The sequence below is a fragment of the Pelmatolapia mariae genome, linkage group LG4 (genome assembly GCF_036321145.2).
Source record: "Pelmatolapia mariae isolate MD_Pm_ZW linkage group LG4, Pm_UMD_F_2, whole genome shotgun sequence".
In the NCBI taxonomy this organism is placed as follows: domain Eukaryota; kingdom Metazoa; phylum Chordata; class Actinopteri; order Cichliformes; family Cichlidae; genus Pelmatolapia; species Pelmatolapia mariae.
This window is the reverse complement of record NC_086230.1, coordinates 20,066,619-20,082,131: the sequence shown is the minus strand read 5'-3', so window position 1 is coordinate 20,082,131 and position 15,513 is coordinate 20,066,619. Positions and strand designations below refer to the sequence as shown.

General features: G+C 39.1%; 2 protein-coding genes across 3 annotated transcripts; both read right to left on the bottom strand.

Annotated features, from left to right (window-relative positions):
- Positions 1 to 4,642: 4,642 nt before the first annotated feature.
- LOC134626210 (ras-related C3 botulinum toxin substrate 1-like) lies at positions 4,643 to 8,925 on the bottom strand. The gene is made up of 6 exons (XM_063471799.1): positions 8,891 to 8,925; positions 7,688 to 7,759; positions 7,331 to 7,448; positions 6,766 to 6,828; positions 4,881 to 5,040; positions 4,643 to 4,773 (listed from the first exon to the last, which is right to left on the bottom strand). Exons 1-6 carry the CDS (start codon positions 8,923 to 8,925, stop codon positions 4,643 to 4,645), a joined length of 579 nt encoding a protein of 192 aa, XP_063327869.1.
- A 2,186-nt stretch (positions 8,926 to 11,111) lies between these two features.
- LOC134626207 (ras-related C3 botulinum toxin substrate 1-like) lies at positions 11,112 to 14,948 on the bottom strand. Of its 2 annotated transcripts, none has more exons than XM_063471794.1 (6): positions 14,914 to 14,948; positions 13,781 to 13,852; positions 13,020 to 13,169; positions 12,466 to 12,565; positions 11,345 to 11,504; positions 11,112 to 11,242 (listed from the first exon to the last, which is right to left on the bottom strand). In XM_063471794.1, exons 1-6 carry the CDS (start codon positions 14,946 to 14,948, stop codon positions 11,112 to 11,114), a joined length of 648 nt encoding a protein of 215 aa, XP_063327864.1. The 2 variants fall into 2 exon arrangements, with proteins under 2 accessions (XP_063327864.1, XP_063327865.1); XM_063471795.1 differs by having other exon boundaries at positions 12,466 to 12,528; positions 13,052 to 13,169.
- Between the last annotated feature and the right edge of the window lie 565 nt (positions 14,949 to 15,513).

Genomic DNA, 15,513 nt, shown 5'->3' with positions numbered 1-15,513 from the left:
TTAGCAGTTAATACAAATGTGTATGTGTGTAAACCAATACTCATATAGTTGTTGTTGTGATTTGGTGCCGTATAAAAAAAATTGAATTGAATTGACTATAGTTTTTGAATTTTACACCTAAAGACGTGTGTGTTTCTGGTTACTGGTAAGAAAAATTGTGTCGAACAACATTTTGATTACACATTTTCCAAGTTAAAAAAAGGGTAAACATTAGCTTCTCCACTTTGCTGTCTTTCTTTGATTTTATGACAAGTTAAAATTTTACTAGAGATTTATCTGCATATTAATCACCTGTGATCATGTTATGACCCATCAGGAAATATAACTGCATTTTTTCATTGAGTTTAATGATTAAATTTGTGTCTGACTGACACAGTCAGCTGGACTAGTGAAACCTAATTGCGATGACCTTTCACCTAGAAGCTGCCTTATGACATTTTTTCATATGACAGCCACTACTCACCTTGTGATGGACATTTTCATATGAGGTGGGAGAAACAAGTGAAAAACAAATAAGAATCACATCCTGGTAAAGCTGCACTGACAGTGTGCTTGGGATTATTGCCATGCTGAAAAATGCAGCTGTTGCCAATCAGATGTTTTCCAGGTGGTATTGCATGACGGATAAAAATCTGATGGTACATTTCTGTGTTTAAAATTCCATCAGTTTTGACAGGACTACTTGAAAACGTAGCTCCAAACCATGACAGAGCCTCCATTATGTTTTTATAGATGGCTGTAGACATTCACTGTTGTACATCTCTCTTGGCCTCTTCTGTACATACTGATGACTATTTGAACCAGAAATTTAAAACTTGCATTTGTCACTCCATAAGACCTGTTGCAACTGATTTACAGTCAAAGTCTTGGGTAATTTGGCATACCTCAGCTTTTCCTTTCAGTTTACTTTGTTAAGAATGACTTACAGCCACACTTGGAATGAGATAATTTCCAGTAAGGCTTTGGCAAACAGCTGCATCTCTCAGCTCCTGTGTCAGATCTTTGCTTCATGTTTTTCTATTTCTTAAGGACATGAGGACCCACTGAACACCATGCTGAGAATATTTGGAAAATGCCATGTTGAGGGCAAATACTATTTTATGCCATTCAAACAGTGTAATCAACGTAAATGTAGCAAGTTTTTTTTGTAACAAACTGTGAATTAAGATGTAACTTAAAACGGGCTCTTTGCTAAGTTGTCTTGGTAGCAAAATATAAAGAAATGAAAATGGTGTCACAAGACTTTTTTTCCATAGTACAGTACAGCGAGCAGCTAGACACAAATACTGACAGCGTACTTTAATCAATACATTTGACTAGTATAATCAAATGTCTAATCCCAACTCACCAAAAGCCCAGCAACCTAAAACTATAGGTTTTATTTTTTATTTTATTTTATTTGCACTACTTTAAATTATCTTAGTTATCGAGACCTAGATATTTCGCTAGAGTCACGAAAAAAAAGGCGTGAAACATAAACTAACATTAAGTGAACTCACCCGTCTCCGACAACAACACTTTTAATGCCCTGCATTGCGCTGCAGGAGCTGCAGGAATGCTGTCAGCCCGGGACCTCATTTCTCATCATGCCGTCTTGCTTTCACCTCGAAAGTCGGATGCTGGGGGTTGGGAATGTCGTCCGCGTTCCAGTGCTCGGAAAAGCACTGGAACGCGGGCGGGGGGGCAATGAGTAATACACTGTCATAAATACACAACTGTGCTACTGCAGAGACTTCTCATATTACAGTTTTACGCGCACTGTTGTCAGCTTGAGTTTTTAACTCAGGGTTAGTGGGACTTCGGCTATTTTCTTTTCTTCTTTTTTCTTTTTTTATTTAGAGGTCACCATCTGCACCCATCTCCCTCTCCAGCTGGCATCCTCACCTGCAATGTTCCCTCTAAGCTGCGCACGTGCGCAATTGCGCACTGCTGGCATCGTCTCTGCGCACAGAAAATCTGTGTTGCGCACAAAAAAAAATCTAACCTGATTTGAAATTAAAATTAATACTTTAACAATTCTGTTTTGCAGTGTTAGTCAGTAAGTGACTGGCTGCTCCTGTATGGGATTAGAACGATTCCACCTTATCCCATAGTCCAGCCAATGATGCGATTTACATTCGTATATACGCAGCTAATCAACGTGGTTGACAGGCTATGACAGCGTACTTATGTGCCGACACCGGTGTTTTAGCGAGCAAAGCGGCGTGGCTGATGTGGAGTGAAGCCACATTAATGAAACGTGTACAACCATTGGAGATGTGAGCAGGACAGACGGAACAATTACGGAAAAAGTGTGGACTTTATACCAGTTTTTAAATTGTGTTGATAGGCCACATAAAACCAGAGTTATGATTAAAAATATATGCAATGTTTGGTTTTCTTCCTGAATACTATCGTTGTTTATATTTACCGCGGGAAGAAACGGTAAAAACGGCGTTTTATAAGGAAAAAGGCTCGAAAGCGCTCTCCGCATGTGAGCAAAAACAAACTCCTCCCACCTTTCCTATTCGTCCAAAAAAGTACCATGTCGACCAATCAAAAAATGATATGGCAACATGACATCTAGTTGTTACGAAACTGGGGGAAGTTTTAGGAGTGACGGCGGTGCTTTGAGATGTGAGTGATTTGAGACGTTTAGCGCAAATCTTGTGTAGTTAGTGTGTAGTGTAGTCAATAGTTTTGTTGTGTGTGTCAGAACAATGAGACGACTGCTGAATGTTACAGGTGTTACAGGAGTGATACATCTGCTGTTGTCAGGCCTGCAGGTATCAGGCTGATGTTCTCCTTTATCTCATAGTGGACAGAAATTATTTTTTGGAGTGGCACAAATAATTTGTGTGGCATCAGATTTGATGCAGAACAGCTGATTGTTCTGTAAATAGTTTGAAATGTTTATTTAAAAATGCCTTGGCTGCATTAAAAAACAATAGCTGCAAAAAAACTTTGTTGTTTGCCAAACTGAGTTACTTTTTTAAAGAAGTAACTATATAATTAATTGCCCAGCATTGGTCATTATATACTGTATTTTGCAGACAGAGAGCTACAGACTCTCTCCCAGACCACAGACTCATAATGCAAGTCAGAGCTTTTTTTAAAAAAGAAAGAAAGTTGTGTTTTCAAAATTGGAGTTCAAGTTATTTTTACTTCCAATAGTGTTAACATACTACACAGGTCATGAACAAGATTTTTTTTTTTACATTTTCATTGTAAGTGGGCTAAAGCAGTTAATTAAAAGTAGTCTAACATAAATGTAAATGCTGTAATTTGATTATCTTAATAAACCATGTAACTTGGATGGATTCAATGCTGGCGTGACCACATTGCACACGTCTGATGTCGCTCACAGTGGTCCAAGGGATCGCTCAGGGAGTTTGTGTGTTCGCTCAGACACGTGAAAAATTAGAGGGAACATTGCTCACCTGTCACCCCAATCCTCTCCACTTCCTCCTTCGCTACATCCGTGGATCTTCTCTGTGGTCTTTCTCTTTTTTTCCTGCCAGACAGCTCCATATTCGACATCCTTTGACTTCTCGGACTTTCCGAGTAGCAACTCCAACTCAGAGCTCCAGATATCTTCAAAACTACAACTTTAGATAATATTATCTAGCATTTAACATGAGTTTACTCATAAATTACGAAGCACAACAGCAGCCACCACTTCTGAGGTATTAAAAAAGCCAATATGAGTGGACGGGTCGATAGTGTGACAGGATTGAAACTTAAGTTTGTTTTTCTACTCTAAATTCGGCATTTTGCTGCTGTTTCATCAAACAGTAGCCATGTCTGTACAGACATACTCATCTCACCCACATACACTGCTCCTCATCCTCCTCCCTGCTCTGCTGTGTTTTGTTGTTGTCACATGACTAAGCTGCCTCAAGCAGCAGTGAATGAGAAATTGAGGTTTTCTGTGGCTATAAATGAAAACACTGCAAACAGCGAAGCATGTAGAAAAGAAATTCCCTTTTGTGGCAAAACAAACAAACAGAAAGGAAACAGTTTATTTAAACACCAGGAATAAGAGATATTTCCCCCCAGAGCAAGCAGTAAAAGAAACTTTTGGAGGAGGGAAATTCCTCATACACACCCAGGACCCCCCAGCACAGAGGTCAGAGGTCACTATCAGAGTCTTTCCAGAAAGGCAAAGAACATCCAGGTAGCTCAAAGAGTGGTGAAAATGATGTTTCATCAACACAAGCACGCTTTCCAGGTATGCACGTTTAAATTCCAGGTCTCCAAGAACATTTTAATTTTATTTGTCACATACACAGTAATAGAAGTATAACACACAATGAAGTGCTCAGACTGACTGTACAAGTAAAGAGGAAGACATAAAAAAGATGAATTCCAATAACTTTTTGAATAATAGTTATCTAATATAAATAACTAGAAGGGCAACCATAGTCTAGGGGTGAGTACTGGGTAGCTGAGTAACTGGTGGGGTGGGGGCAGCCAACAAGTGGTCCCATCAAGCAAGCAAGTATTGGTGACAGTGTATTGGTATAACTGTTACAGTTTCACATATGGAAGGACAGAAATACATTGTTTTTGTGCATGTGTACTGGTGTTTTTCTTGCATTTCTTCAGCCACCCTCACCAGTAGCAGTCACGTTCCCCTGTAACAGTTCCAGTGAAGGAAGTCTTAGAGGACAGAGCATTTATTTGCCTTCTTTTTGATGGGTGAAGGGCACAGGACGGCCCGAACGACCTCATCAAACACAGTTTTAACGCCATGTTGCGTCAGGGCTGAGCACTCCAGGTACTTGACAGAACCTAAGGACGGGAAAAAGAAGGCAGCTGGTTTATTACTGGAATCTGCTGTCTTCCATGAATTATAATTAACCATTTAAAAAAGTATCAGACATAACTGAAGCCATTACCAATCTCTTTGGACAGGGCCACTCCTTGAGAATAAGTAATTGGAGAGATTTTATTCTTCTTCAGCTTCTCCAGGGTGCCCTTGTCATCTCTCAGGTCCAGTTTGGTGCCTACGAGGATTATGGGAGTGTTGGGACAATGGTGTTTCACCTCATGGCACCACTACACAAAGATAACATTTACAATTTAGGGATATAATGTTTTAGATCGTTCAGTGTTATCTTGAACACTTTATTTTATCAGTGCTGCAACTAATTGCAATTTGCATGAGAAGCCTGCCAAAGATGCAAACCAAGAATGCTGTGCACAAAAACTAGAATAACCAGATTTTCCCATATTTCCAGTGTTTGTTATCCTAACTTCTGTAAAGAGCTCTCAAAACTATCTCTGAAAATGTAATTCAGTAAACACTTTTTGATGGAACTGCAAATAAACAATGCACTATTTTGCTCCAAATCCTGATCCAGTAAAACTCTTGGCTATAAGGGGGAAACCTCTGCGCAGCCAAACACACCTAGAGTAGGTGTGTGACTTGTGCCATCAGCCAGTGACATTTGCCCACTTGGTGATACGAGTGACTTTTCTGTCTTTAGCCTGCGGTGACAGGCTCTTTGGATTGTGACTAACTGACGGTTTCTTGTAAACCTAGTGGAGGTCCTATTTTTTTGTGAATATTTATCCATTTGGTTCATTACTAAGCTACAATAATTTAAAGAATAGGCAAAGTTTGACATCTTCAAGTTCAAAATTTATAGAAAACAAACAAAACTTGGTCTTGTTTGATGTTGGTCTCTTACACCCTTTCCAATGGAAAGTGGTTATACCGCATATGGTGTTAAACCTAAGTGGGAAACAAGTGTGACACATTGACAAATGTGTCTAATATCCGGCTAAATAATATGTTGTCTAAGAAGGTATGATAAGTATGGCGATAAACAGGCTGTGAAATCACCAGCAGTAGATTTGTAGACAACAATCCCCTCTTTTTGGTCTTGTTTGGACTCATGGTTATTCCCGTCTAAGTCTAGTGTTTTCTTTTCCCGCTAAGTACTGAGAAACTTTCAGTCTCTGTAGCTCATAAATACTCTATTATATTCATCAGCTTGTTGCTGCCAACTTATGTCTGCAAAATGAACTGAGAAAGTAAAGTTGTGTGCAAGAAAAACAACACAATGTTGCCGTGACACTGAGGGGATCTCTTCAACACAACGGACCAGTACAGCATCCATATTACTACAGATGAAGCCCCTCCGTCTCTCACTTTCCTCCACCTGGGGCAACAACTCATCCTTGACACGGAATGGCCACACAACCTTTTTCTGTCTGTGAAACTATTTTTCATTCCTGTCACTTCACACTCAGCTGTGAGGCACTCCAATGCGAGCGGGAGGCCATCATCTGATGGAGCCAACAGAACCACATAATCTGCAAAAAGTAGAGATAAAATCTACAATTGAAAGCCTTCTACCACTTGGCTCGGCCTAAAAATTCTGTTCATAAAAATTATGAACAGAGACAGCTATGACAGCTATGGTACACAAGAAATTGACTGGTTGAACAAATTCACACTCACATATCCTTAAGAGCACAAAAAGCTAGCCCAGCATTCTACAAAAGGGATGAAAACAGCATTGTTTCTCCTGAATCCCAGGTTTGACATACACACATACGCTCATGTCCTTTCCAGTACACTGCTATTTAGCTTGATGCTTCTTTCACTTCTGGTGCCAATATCTAATTTGCACCTTCCATCATATTAGGATCTTTCAGGAACTATAGCTGCATTTTTCCAATGAGCTTATTGATTAGTTTTCCATCTACAGCTGCTTGTGCTTGTTTGGCAGCACAGGCATGAAATGAATGAACAACATGATGTCGACTACTCACCTTATGACGGATGTTTTCATACGAGGCAGGCATCACGAGTGAAAAGCAGATGAGAAACACATTCTGGTAAGACAGAAATATCCAAGTAATCACTGTCTGTAAACAACCACTTCCTGTTAAGAAGAGTTTTTGAGTTTTATGCCAAATCTTTAGCTAATAGCTCTTTGGAAATCACCTTGTTTGGGCAAAAATACTTTTTTTAATGTCTGTTAAATTGTTATGTTTGAGATTTTTAGTCAATTCAACCAAAGAAATGGGAATAAATAATGTTTTTGCAACAGGTTTATAGTAACAAAGTGCTGGAAAACACAATTTAAAATCGGTTCTTTGCCACGTTGTCTGTTATCTGTCGACACAACAGTGGTTCATCCCTCAGCTTAAGTTCGTTTTTATACACGATTCTTAAATGGTTTAATTAAATAAATAAATAAACACTGTAGAACTATTGCTCAAGAAGACTTAGAAGTGAGATAGAAGAAAATGAGGGGTGACTTTTGCACAATAATGTAAGTGAACTATAGCACAACATCAGAACGTAATCGTGTTTTTGTTGTGGTTGTTGTACCGTCTCTGGGTAGGAAAGGGGGCGGATTCTGTCGTAGTCTTCTTGTCCTGCTGTATCCCAAAGGCCCAGGTTCACTGACTTCCCATCCACCATAACATTGGTGGAGTAGTTGTCGAACCTGATAGAAAATGAAGTGCGTAGGAGCTAAACCTTCAGGCTTAATACAAACTGTTAAAACATTACCTCTACTAAAATAAAAAAACAGGAGAACAAGAGAAACTGATTGATTTATTGTTTCATTATTCTACTCCTGCAAGGCTAATTTTAATATAAATAATTCTTACGATGTCAAGCGATGCCAAGCATGATTGTGTATAAGGATTGTGCAGGAGGATGAAAAACCAGTTACTGACTTACACAGAGGGAATTTCCTCTCCAGGAAAGGCATTGGTGGTGTAGCTGATGAGCAGACAGGTCTTACCCACTGCTCTGGAATGAAGAAGAGGCTGGATTAGCATTTATTGAAAGAAGGCAAAAAACTCACCAAAAGTTGTTACTGTTCATCTGGACGTAGCGTTTTCAGTGGGAGAAACGTTTCGACACTCATCCAAGTGACTTCTTCAGTCTTTTATAAGTTTTCCCCAACACTCTGTGAACGGCCACTGATCAATGATCAAGTAATTAGTTAAGATTATGTGTTAACTAATTATTTCCACAATAATTAGTTAACATAACAAATCAGTTTTTCGTGTATTTTGAAACAGTTTGCTTTTTTAGACCTGGAATGTAAATGCGTGTGTCTCCAAAACATTTTGGGTCAGCTTCTGTTGATTAAATGTCTTTTAGGCTATCAAAAAAATAAACATGACAGTCAACACAAAAGTCTCACCGCATAAATAAAACAAATAATTAACCACAATCCAGTGGGCTCCACACTGAACTTAGAGGAAAGAAGTATTGATCCTATTGCGCTAGTATCAGTCCAATACCAATAACAGAGTACGTATCGATATTATTGATGTATGTCTTTCTAATCTTTCTCTGAGTGAATAGCTCTTTCTTTTCTCCCTGTGAAATACAACAGCCGGACCTTTAACTAGCAACACACTTTGAGACAAACTGCACATAAAAAGTTTGTGTGTTTGCTGATGTTTGCTGAGCTGATAGAAACGTTGCATTTGAAATGATCTGCTAATTAAAAAAATATTACTCCCTTTATGCTCTCTCGTCTTCTGTAGGGCTAGCTAGATGCTGAAGTAACTAATGGACATCAAAAAACAAAAAACTTAGAAAAAACCTTGAACCCCTGACTTCACGGTTTTGCCTTATATTCATCTCATTTTATGCGACATCCCGTGGTGATTAATTGCCTTTAATGTGTTACTGTTTAGGCTCAAACCAAAAATAAGGAGCCTGTTTTGAAAAGATGCGGAGTAGAAAGTACAGATATTTGTTTGTTAAACAAAACAAAACAAACAAATAATAATAATAAAACCTCTTCGTTACTCATTTCCCCCCGTAGTATCAACATGGTATAAGGTATCAGCATCGAGTTTGAAATTGCAGCATCTAACCACCTGTAAAATATCAATATTAACTACTTATATTAAATGAACTCACCCGTCTCCAACGACAACACACTTAATGGGTTGCATTGTGCTGTAGCAGCTGGAGAAATGCTGTCAGCCCGGGAGCCAGCCAACAACAGCTCATTCTCATCATGCTGCCTTGCTTTAACCTTGAAAGTCGGATGCTGGTGCTGCGCTGGGAATCTCGTCCGCGTTCCAGTGCTCGGAAAACAGGTTTTTTGCACCATGGCGAGGTGGAGGCCTCCGCCTATCAGGAGCAACAACAACGCAAAGCATGTTTTTCGTTGTTGTTGCTGTTGTAACATATTCCTGGATAGAGCCCGCTCGATCATAAGTACACATCAGGTGGTACTAGAGACTTCAAGTATTACAGTTTTGTTATATACTGTTTGCACGCACTGTTGTCACCTCGAGTCACAGGTCGGGGTTGGTGGGTCTTCTCCCACTTTCGTCTTTCGGCTGTTTCCTTTAAAGGTCTCCATCTGCCCCTACACCTTGCATCCTCTCCTGTCACCCCAACCGTCTGCATGTCCTGCTTCGCTACATCTACGGATCTTCTCTGTGGTCTTCCTCTTTTCCTTCTGCCAGACAGCTCCATATTCAGCATTGACTTCTCGGACTTTCCAAGTGGAAAATCCGAATTTAAGGAGAATTCCAGTTGAAATTCCCATTTGGAGGAGCTCCAGATAACGTCTTTGCACGTCTGTGTTTTGCTGTCATTTGGTCACATGACTCAGCTGCTCTGAGCGGACACATGCAGCGAGAAAGAAGAGCATCCAGTGGAGGTAAACACGCGGAATAGTGATTTTAGCGATGAACTTTGAATTTCCCCTGAACTCTGTCTTTCAGGCTACGCTTTAAAATAAGATTTATAATATTTGTAATTCTGCTGTGAGTGACAGGCTCAGGTCGAATGCAGATACTCTAAGTCTATCAACTTTACTAATGCAATTACTATCCAATATCAAGGTTTATTCCACTCATATTTGTTTTGTTGTTGTTTTGTTTGCTTGTATTGTTTTTGTTTCAACTGTGTAACAGTGTTATTATTCCTCCGATAAGGCAAGTCTCTCAATGAACCTTTCGGGTTTTTCTTCCTCAACCGTGATGTAGTTATTTTTATTGTTTTTTTTTTAACTTTATGTAATGAAGAACATGAAGGAAAGGTGGACCTAAAAGATTAACTCCACACTTAAAGTCATATGCTCATACAAAGTTTTATTGGCTTTTTTTTTAAAGTGAGGTAATTGAAAACGGATATTCCTGGCGTCAGATTAACAATACAGTGAGTGAGTCTAACTTCTGTGTAAACAGGTTATGGCACATGAAAAGTGGAGGCAACAAAACTTCACAAATGGTTACTTCAAGCTCTTTGTTGACAGCAAGGTGACACGACTGCCTTCATAAAGGGAAACTGAAGTTTATTAGGTGCTAAATATGGTGGAGCTGAATGAACAGCAGGAAACAGCAGCAGGCGGTCAGCTGTGTTTTAAACCTTTGAGATGACAGAGCAAAGGTTTTGAAGTTTTTTACTTGTAAAAGCTTGAGATACACACACACACATATAGTCAAAACTTTCAAGTTTTTTTCAGAACAACACAAACGATTCTTTGGTCAGTTCCAACTTAAAAAAGAATGTACTTATGTTAAAGAAAATCTCAACAAACTACATTGTATCATATACTTTCTTTTGCATATATTTGTATATAAACCATTTTAAATTGTTGGGAAACAATCTAACATCTGAATAAAAATAAAAAATAAAAAGACAGGCTCAAGAAGTGCAGTATTCTCAGTGAAATGGGCAGTGAGGCTCACATATAGATGCTTTGTTAGACTTAAAATAGACAAAATATCTGTTGAATGTCTGTTGGGGACGAGGAAAAGTTATTTTGCAATAATTATATTTATCATTTTGTAACCCTGCCCTACTTCCACTTAAAACAAACTAAGCAACTGACTGTAATCACACACACACACACACAGTTGACAACCAGTGGAAAAAAAAAAGCTGAAGGCATTCTGTGGTGTGTCTTACAAAACATCCAATACATATTAGAAGGCCTCAAGAAATTCATGGTCTCCTCTATACCGTATTGATAGGAAAGAATTAGGGTCTAAAATAGTCCAACTTCTTCTCGTAAACCTGACCCTGCGTTGGTATAACTGAAGTTTTGTGTGTGTATACTGGTGTGTTTCTCCCTCACCACTAGCAGTCATGTTCCCCTGTAACTGTTCCAGTGAAGGAAGTCTTAGAGAAGAGAGCATCTCTTCCCCTTCTTTTTGACAGGTGGAGGGCACAGGACGGCCCGGATGGCCTCATCAAACACAGTTTTAAGGCCACGCTGAGTCAGGGCTGAACACTCCAGGTACTTTACAGAACCTGAAGACAGGAAATGGAAAGCCACTAGTTTATTATTGGAATCTGTCATCTTCCATTAATTACATTTAATCGTTAAATTATCAGAGATAACTGAATCATTACCAATCTCTTTGGCCATAGCCAGTCCTTGAAGATAGGAAATTGGGGAGAGTTTCTTTTCCTTTAGCACCTCCAGGGTTTCCTTCTCAGCCCTCAGATCCAGTTTAGTGCCCACAAGGATTATGGGAGTGGTGGGACAATGATGTCTCACCTCAGGGTGCCACTGCACAGACACAGGGGTGTCCTTTTTCAAAACTGTCTGTTATCTTAAGCACATTATTTTATAATAGCTTCAAGTGATTATTGTTTGCAATGCCAGTCTACTGTTTTGTTTTGTTTTTGGATGAATTAATTATTTTGGACCTTTCTGCATGTTCTCCTTCGGCTTATGAGGCTTCCCCCCCACCATTCAAAGACACTGGTGATTCTAATTAGACTCTTGGTGTGGATTTGAATGGTTGCCTCCAAGTTAGATAAAGTTCCTTCCATATATTTTCTGTCACTTGTCCAGACCTCCCACCCCAAAGCCACCTCCTCAGGCTTATCTGTGGGGAACACCTAGGCATTTCTAAGCCGGCCAAGAAATGCAATCTCTTCAGTGTGTCTTGGATCTACGCCAAGGCAGTACATCCCTGGAAGACTTTGTCCACGAGGCACCCTGGAGGCATCTTAGTCAGATTGCCTTAACTACCTCAGTTGACTCCTTTCGATGTAGAGGAGTGGCAGCTTTACTCTGAGTCACTCCCAAATTACTAAACTCTGCACACTATCTCTAAGGGTGAGGCTAGCCTTCAAAGAAAGCTCATTTCTGCTGCTAAAATCTGCAATCTCATTCTTTCAGTCACTACGCAAGCTTGTGACGATAGGTGAAGGCAAGGACACAGAATAGTAAATCAGCAGATTTGCTTTCATGCTCAGCTCTCTTCACCACAACAGACAGGTACAGTGTTCCATATCTGCAGACACTTCACCCATTATGAGACATTTCCAAAATTTCCACTCTTTAACATGTCAGGATCCTTCAGGCAATATAACTGTATTTTTCTATTATTGATCAGGTTTCCATCTACAAAACAGGCATAAAATGAGTAAACATCATGGTACTGACACTGAGAGCTGGACTAGCAAAACTTAAACAGACTAACCCCATCCAAAAATCTTTCCATAATACAGCCACTACTCACCTTATGACGGACATTTTCATACGAGGTACAACACACAAGCGAAAAGCAGATAAGAAAAATGTCCTGGTAAGACAAAGAAACAAAGCAGTCAGAACCTAATCTCTTTGTATTTTGCAACAAAATTGGTGCAGCAATTTATTTAAATGTGCATGCATACACTTGTGGAGTTTACATTCTCTGATTATGAACATGACTGTCATGGTAATTTGGGGCTTTTAGTATTTCTTGGAACTGTTATTTTCCAAAGTGGAATGACTGTACGGCATACGTCTTTGGATATTGGCTGTCTTTTCTTATATTCCCCATCAAGGGGATCCCACACTGCTTTAATAATGTTCTGTCAGGAATGGTTTCTTGACAACCGCCCTTTAACTGAGGTAATTTCTGATGAGGCTTTGGTGAATGGCCGATGGATCATCCCTTGAGTTAGGTGCCTTTTTTTATTCCTGAATGATTCACGAGTCAGTGTTAAATGGCTTAAGATAAAGCCAAACCACAAAAAAAGAAACATTTCTCTAAAGAAATGAGGCAAGGCTCAAGTGCTGCAAGTGAACTTTAACACAGCATTGTGATCTTTTTTTTGTACCGTCTGTGAGTAAGAAAGTGGGCGAAGTTTGTCATAGACTGCTTGTCCTGCCGTATCCCAGAGAGCCAGGGTCACCGGCTTCCCATCCACCATAACACTGGAAGAGTAGTGGTCGAACCTGACAGAAGTGATGAAGTGTGAATGAGCTAAACTTAGTTTAATATAAACTGTTAAAACATTACCTCTACTAAAATTTAAAAAACAAAAAAACAAAAGAGACACAGAACCTAAATGGGAATCAACCTTTGCTCTTATTTATTGTGCCCTTTAGCGGCTTCTGCTCTCTCTAAAAAAATATTCACTCATTTTTTAAATCTAACTGAACCAAAAGCCTGTGTATCATCCCACAGTTACAGTAATGAGGCTCAGCACTTTCCACAGCTGAAATAGAATCAGATTAGGTGGAGTTTCCTCATAACTTTCTGTAACACATATTTTTCTTGGCTAGTTACAGTCTCGACCTGTCCAGGGTTTACCCCACCTCTTGACCTATGACAGCTGGGATTGGCTCCAGTCCTAATAAGGATAAACAGAAGAGGATGGATGGATGGATAGTTACAGTGAACTGCTGTGATTGTAGCCTCTTCCACAAGCCAAGCTCTCACATTACATGATTCTGCAACATGATCCCAGCTTGATCATGAAGTGAAGAGGATGGAGACTGATTACTGACTGCTAGTCTTGCATAAATAAATAAATGTTCACTGCACTGCACTTTTGGATACTCACACCGAGGGGATTTCCTCTCCCGGAAAGGCATTGGTGGTGTAGCTGGTGAGCAGACAGGTCTTACCCACTCCTCTGTAAGGGAGAAGAGGCTACATTTATTGGGGAAAGGAAAAAAAAACAACAATCGTAGGTATGAACTGAGGAGATGCACCTTTTGCGTGACTGGGGTCAGGTCAGTACCAGTTGTGTTACTTTTCCAAATCCCTGACCGATCTAATAATTTGGAATGTACAATGCCTTGAAACAGTATTTGTACACCCTGAACTTTTCCACAATTTGCCACGTTACAATGACAAAATGAAAGGGATTTTATGTGATATACCAGCAAAAAGTAGTGCGAAATTGCTTCCATAGTATTGTACATAATATTGTACATTTACAAATATCTTAATCTAACATACAATGTGTCATAATAGAATTTTCCATTCTGAAAACACCATCACCAAAACAAAGGAACCATTCAGACAGTACTACACGTTGCTGTGTTTGTGTCTACAAAGTGTTACTACATGAGACAACCTAGAAAATAATGTAAAAACCACAACAGCACAAAATGCTGTCGATTTAAAAACTAATAAATAAATAAATATTCCTCTATATTCTCAGGAAAATTTCCTGCTTTGATTATTTTTCTGCTGATGCTTCTCCTCCTTTATTAAGTTAAACTGTAGTTTTTCTTCTGAAACAGCGCTGCTTAGTGGCTTCATGAAAGCTGAGGTGGAACGGGATCAGGTGTTCCCAGCACTGTCGCCTACCGCTTTCCCTTTCAGCACTGAGTGCAGCACTTTTGAAAGTGAAAGTCAGTTTGTGGATTTAACATTTGAGCACACTGTTTGGAGATGCAGTGCTAAAAATCAGAGGCTGGGATGCTGAAAATAAAAATGGTGTATCTTTATATCCCCGCCGAGGATCAGAAATTGTTTAGCATATTTATGATTTTTTTTGTTCCAAAATAAATTAAAAATAAATAAATAAATAAATAAAAGATATGGCATCGAAAATTAATGCCTATCCCCCCCACTATCAAGTTTGAAATGACGATATCATGAAAACCCCAAACCTTTAGCTAATGTTATCTTTAAAGGTAAAAAACAGGTTTAAAACATTAACTAATACCGATTAAATAAACGTACCCGTCTCCGACGACAACGCATTTAACGGTCTGCATTGCGCCGCAGCTAGCCCGAGAGCCAGCTAATCCCAGATCAATGCTCATCATGCTGCTTTCCTTTTAACCGGATGGTCGGAGCTGGAGATGAGCACTCATCAAGTCGAGGTCAAGCCAGCTGCACCTTCAATTTTCCTGCTCCTCTATTCTTAATATTACGGTACTGGTGCCGTCCAGAAATCCAGAAACCCAATGAAAGACGTCTTTATCCTGTAGCTTTGAATCAGTTTTCATTTTATTTGCAAAAATAAACCTTTACCTTGTGGTTAATAAGTAATACAAGTTATTATAATAACGTATTAGACATACATGACAAATTATAAAGTTGTTTTAACAGGATATTTAATATTGCGACAATGAAGAAATATTTCAGTAAATTTTCATTCACGTCAGCTCACAGTTAGTGTCATAGCATATAACTAAAATAAAACAAGACAAAAATAAAAGTCCGTAAATACTCCATCTAATCAATTTATATACAGTATTATCGTATTGCTTCCATAATACTGTACATTTAAAAACATTGTAGTGTTGCATATAATGTGTTATAATGTCATATAATTTT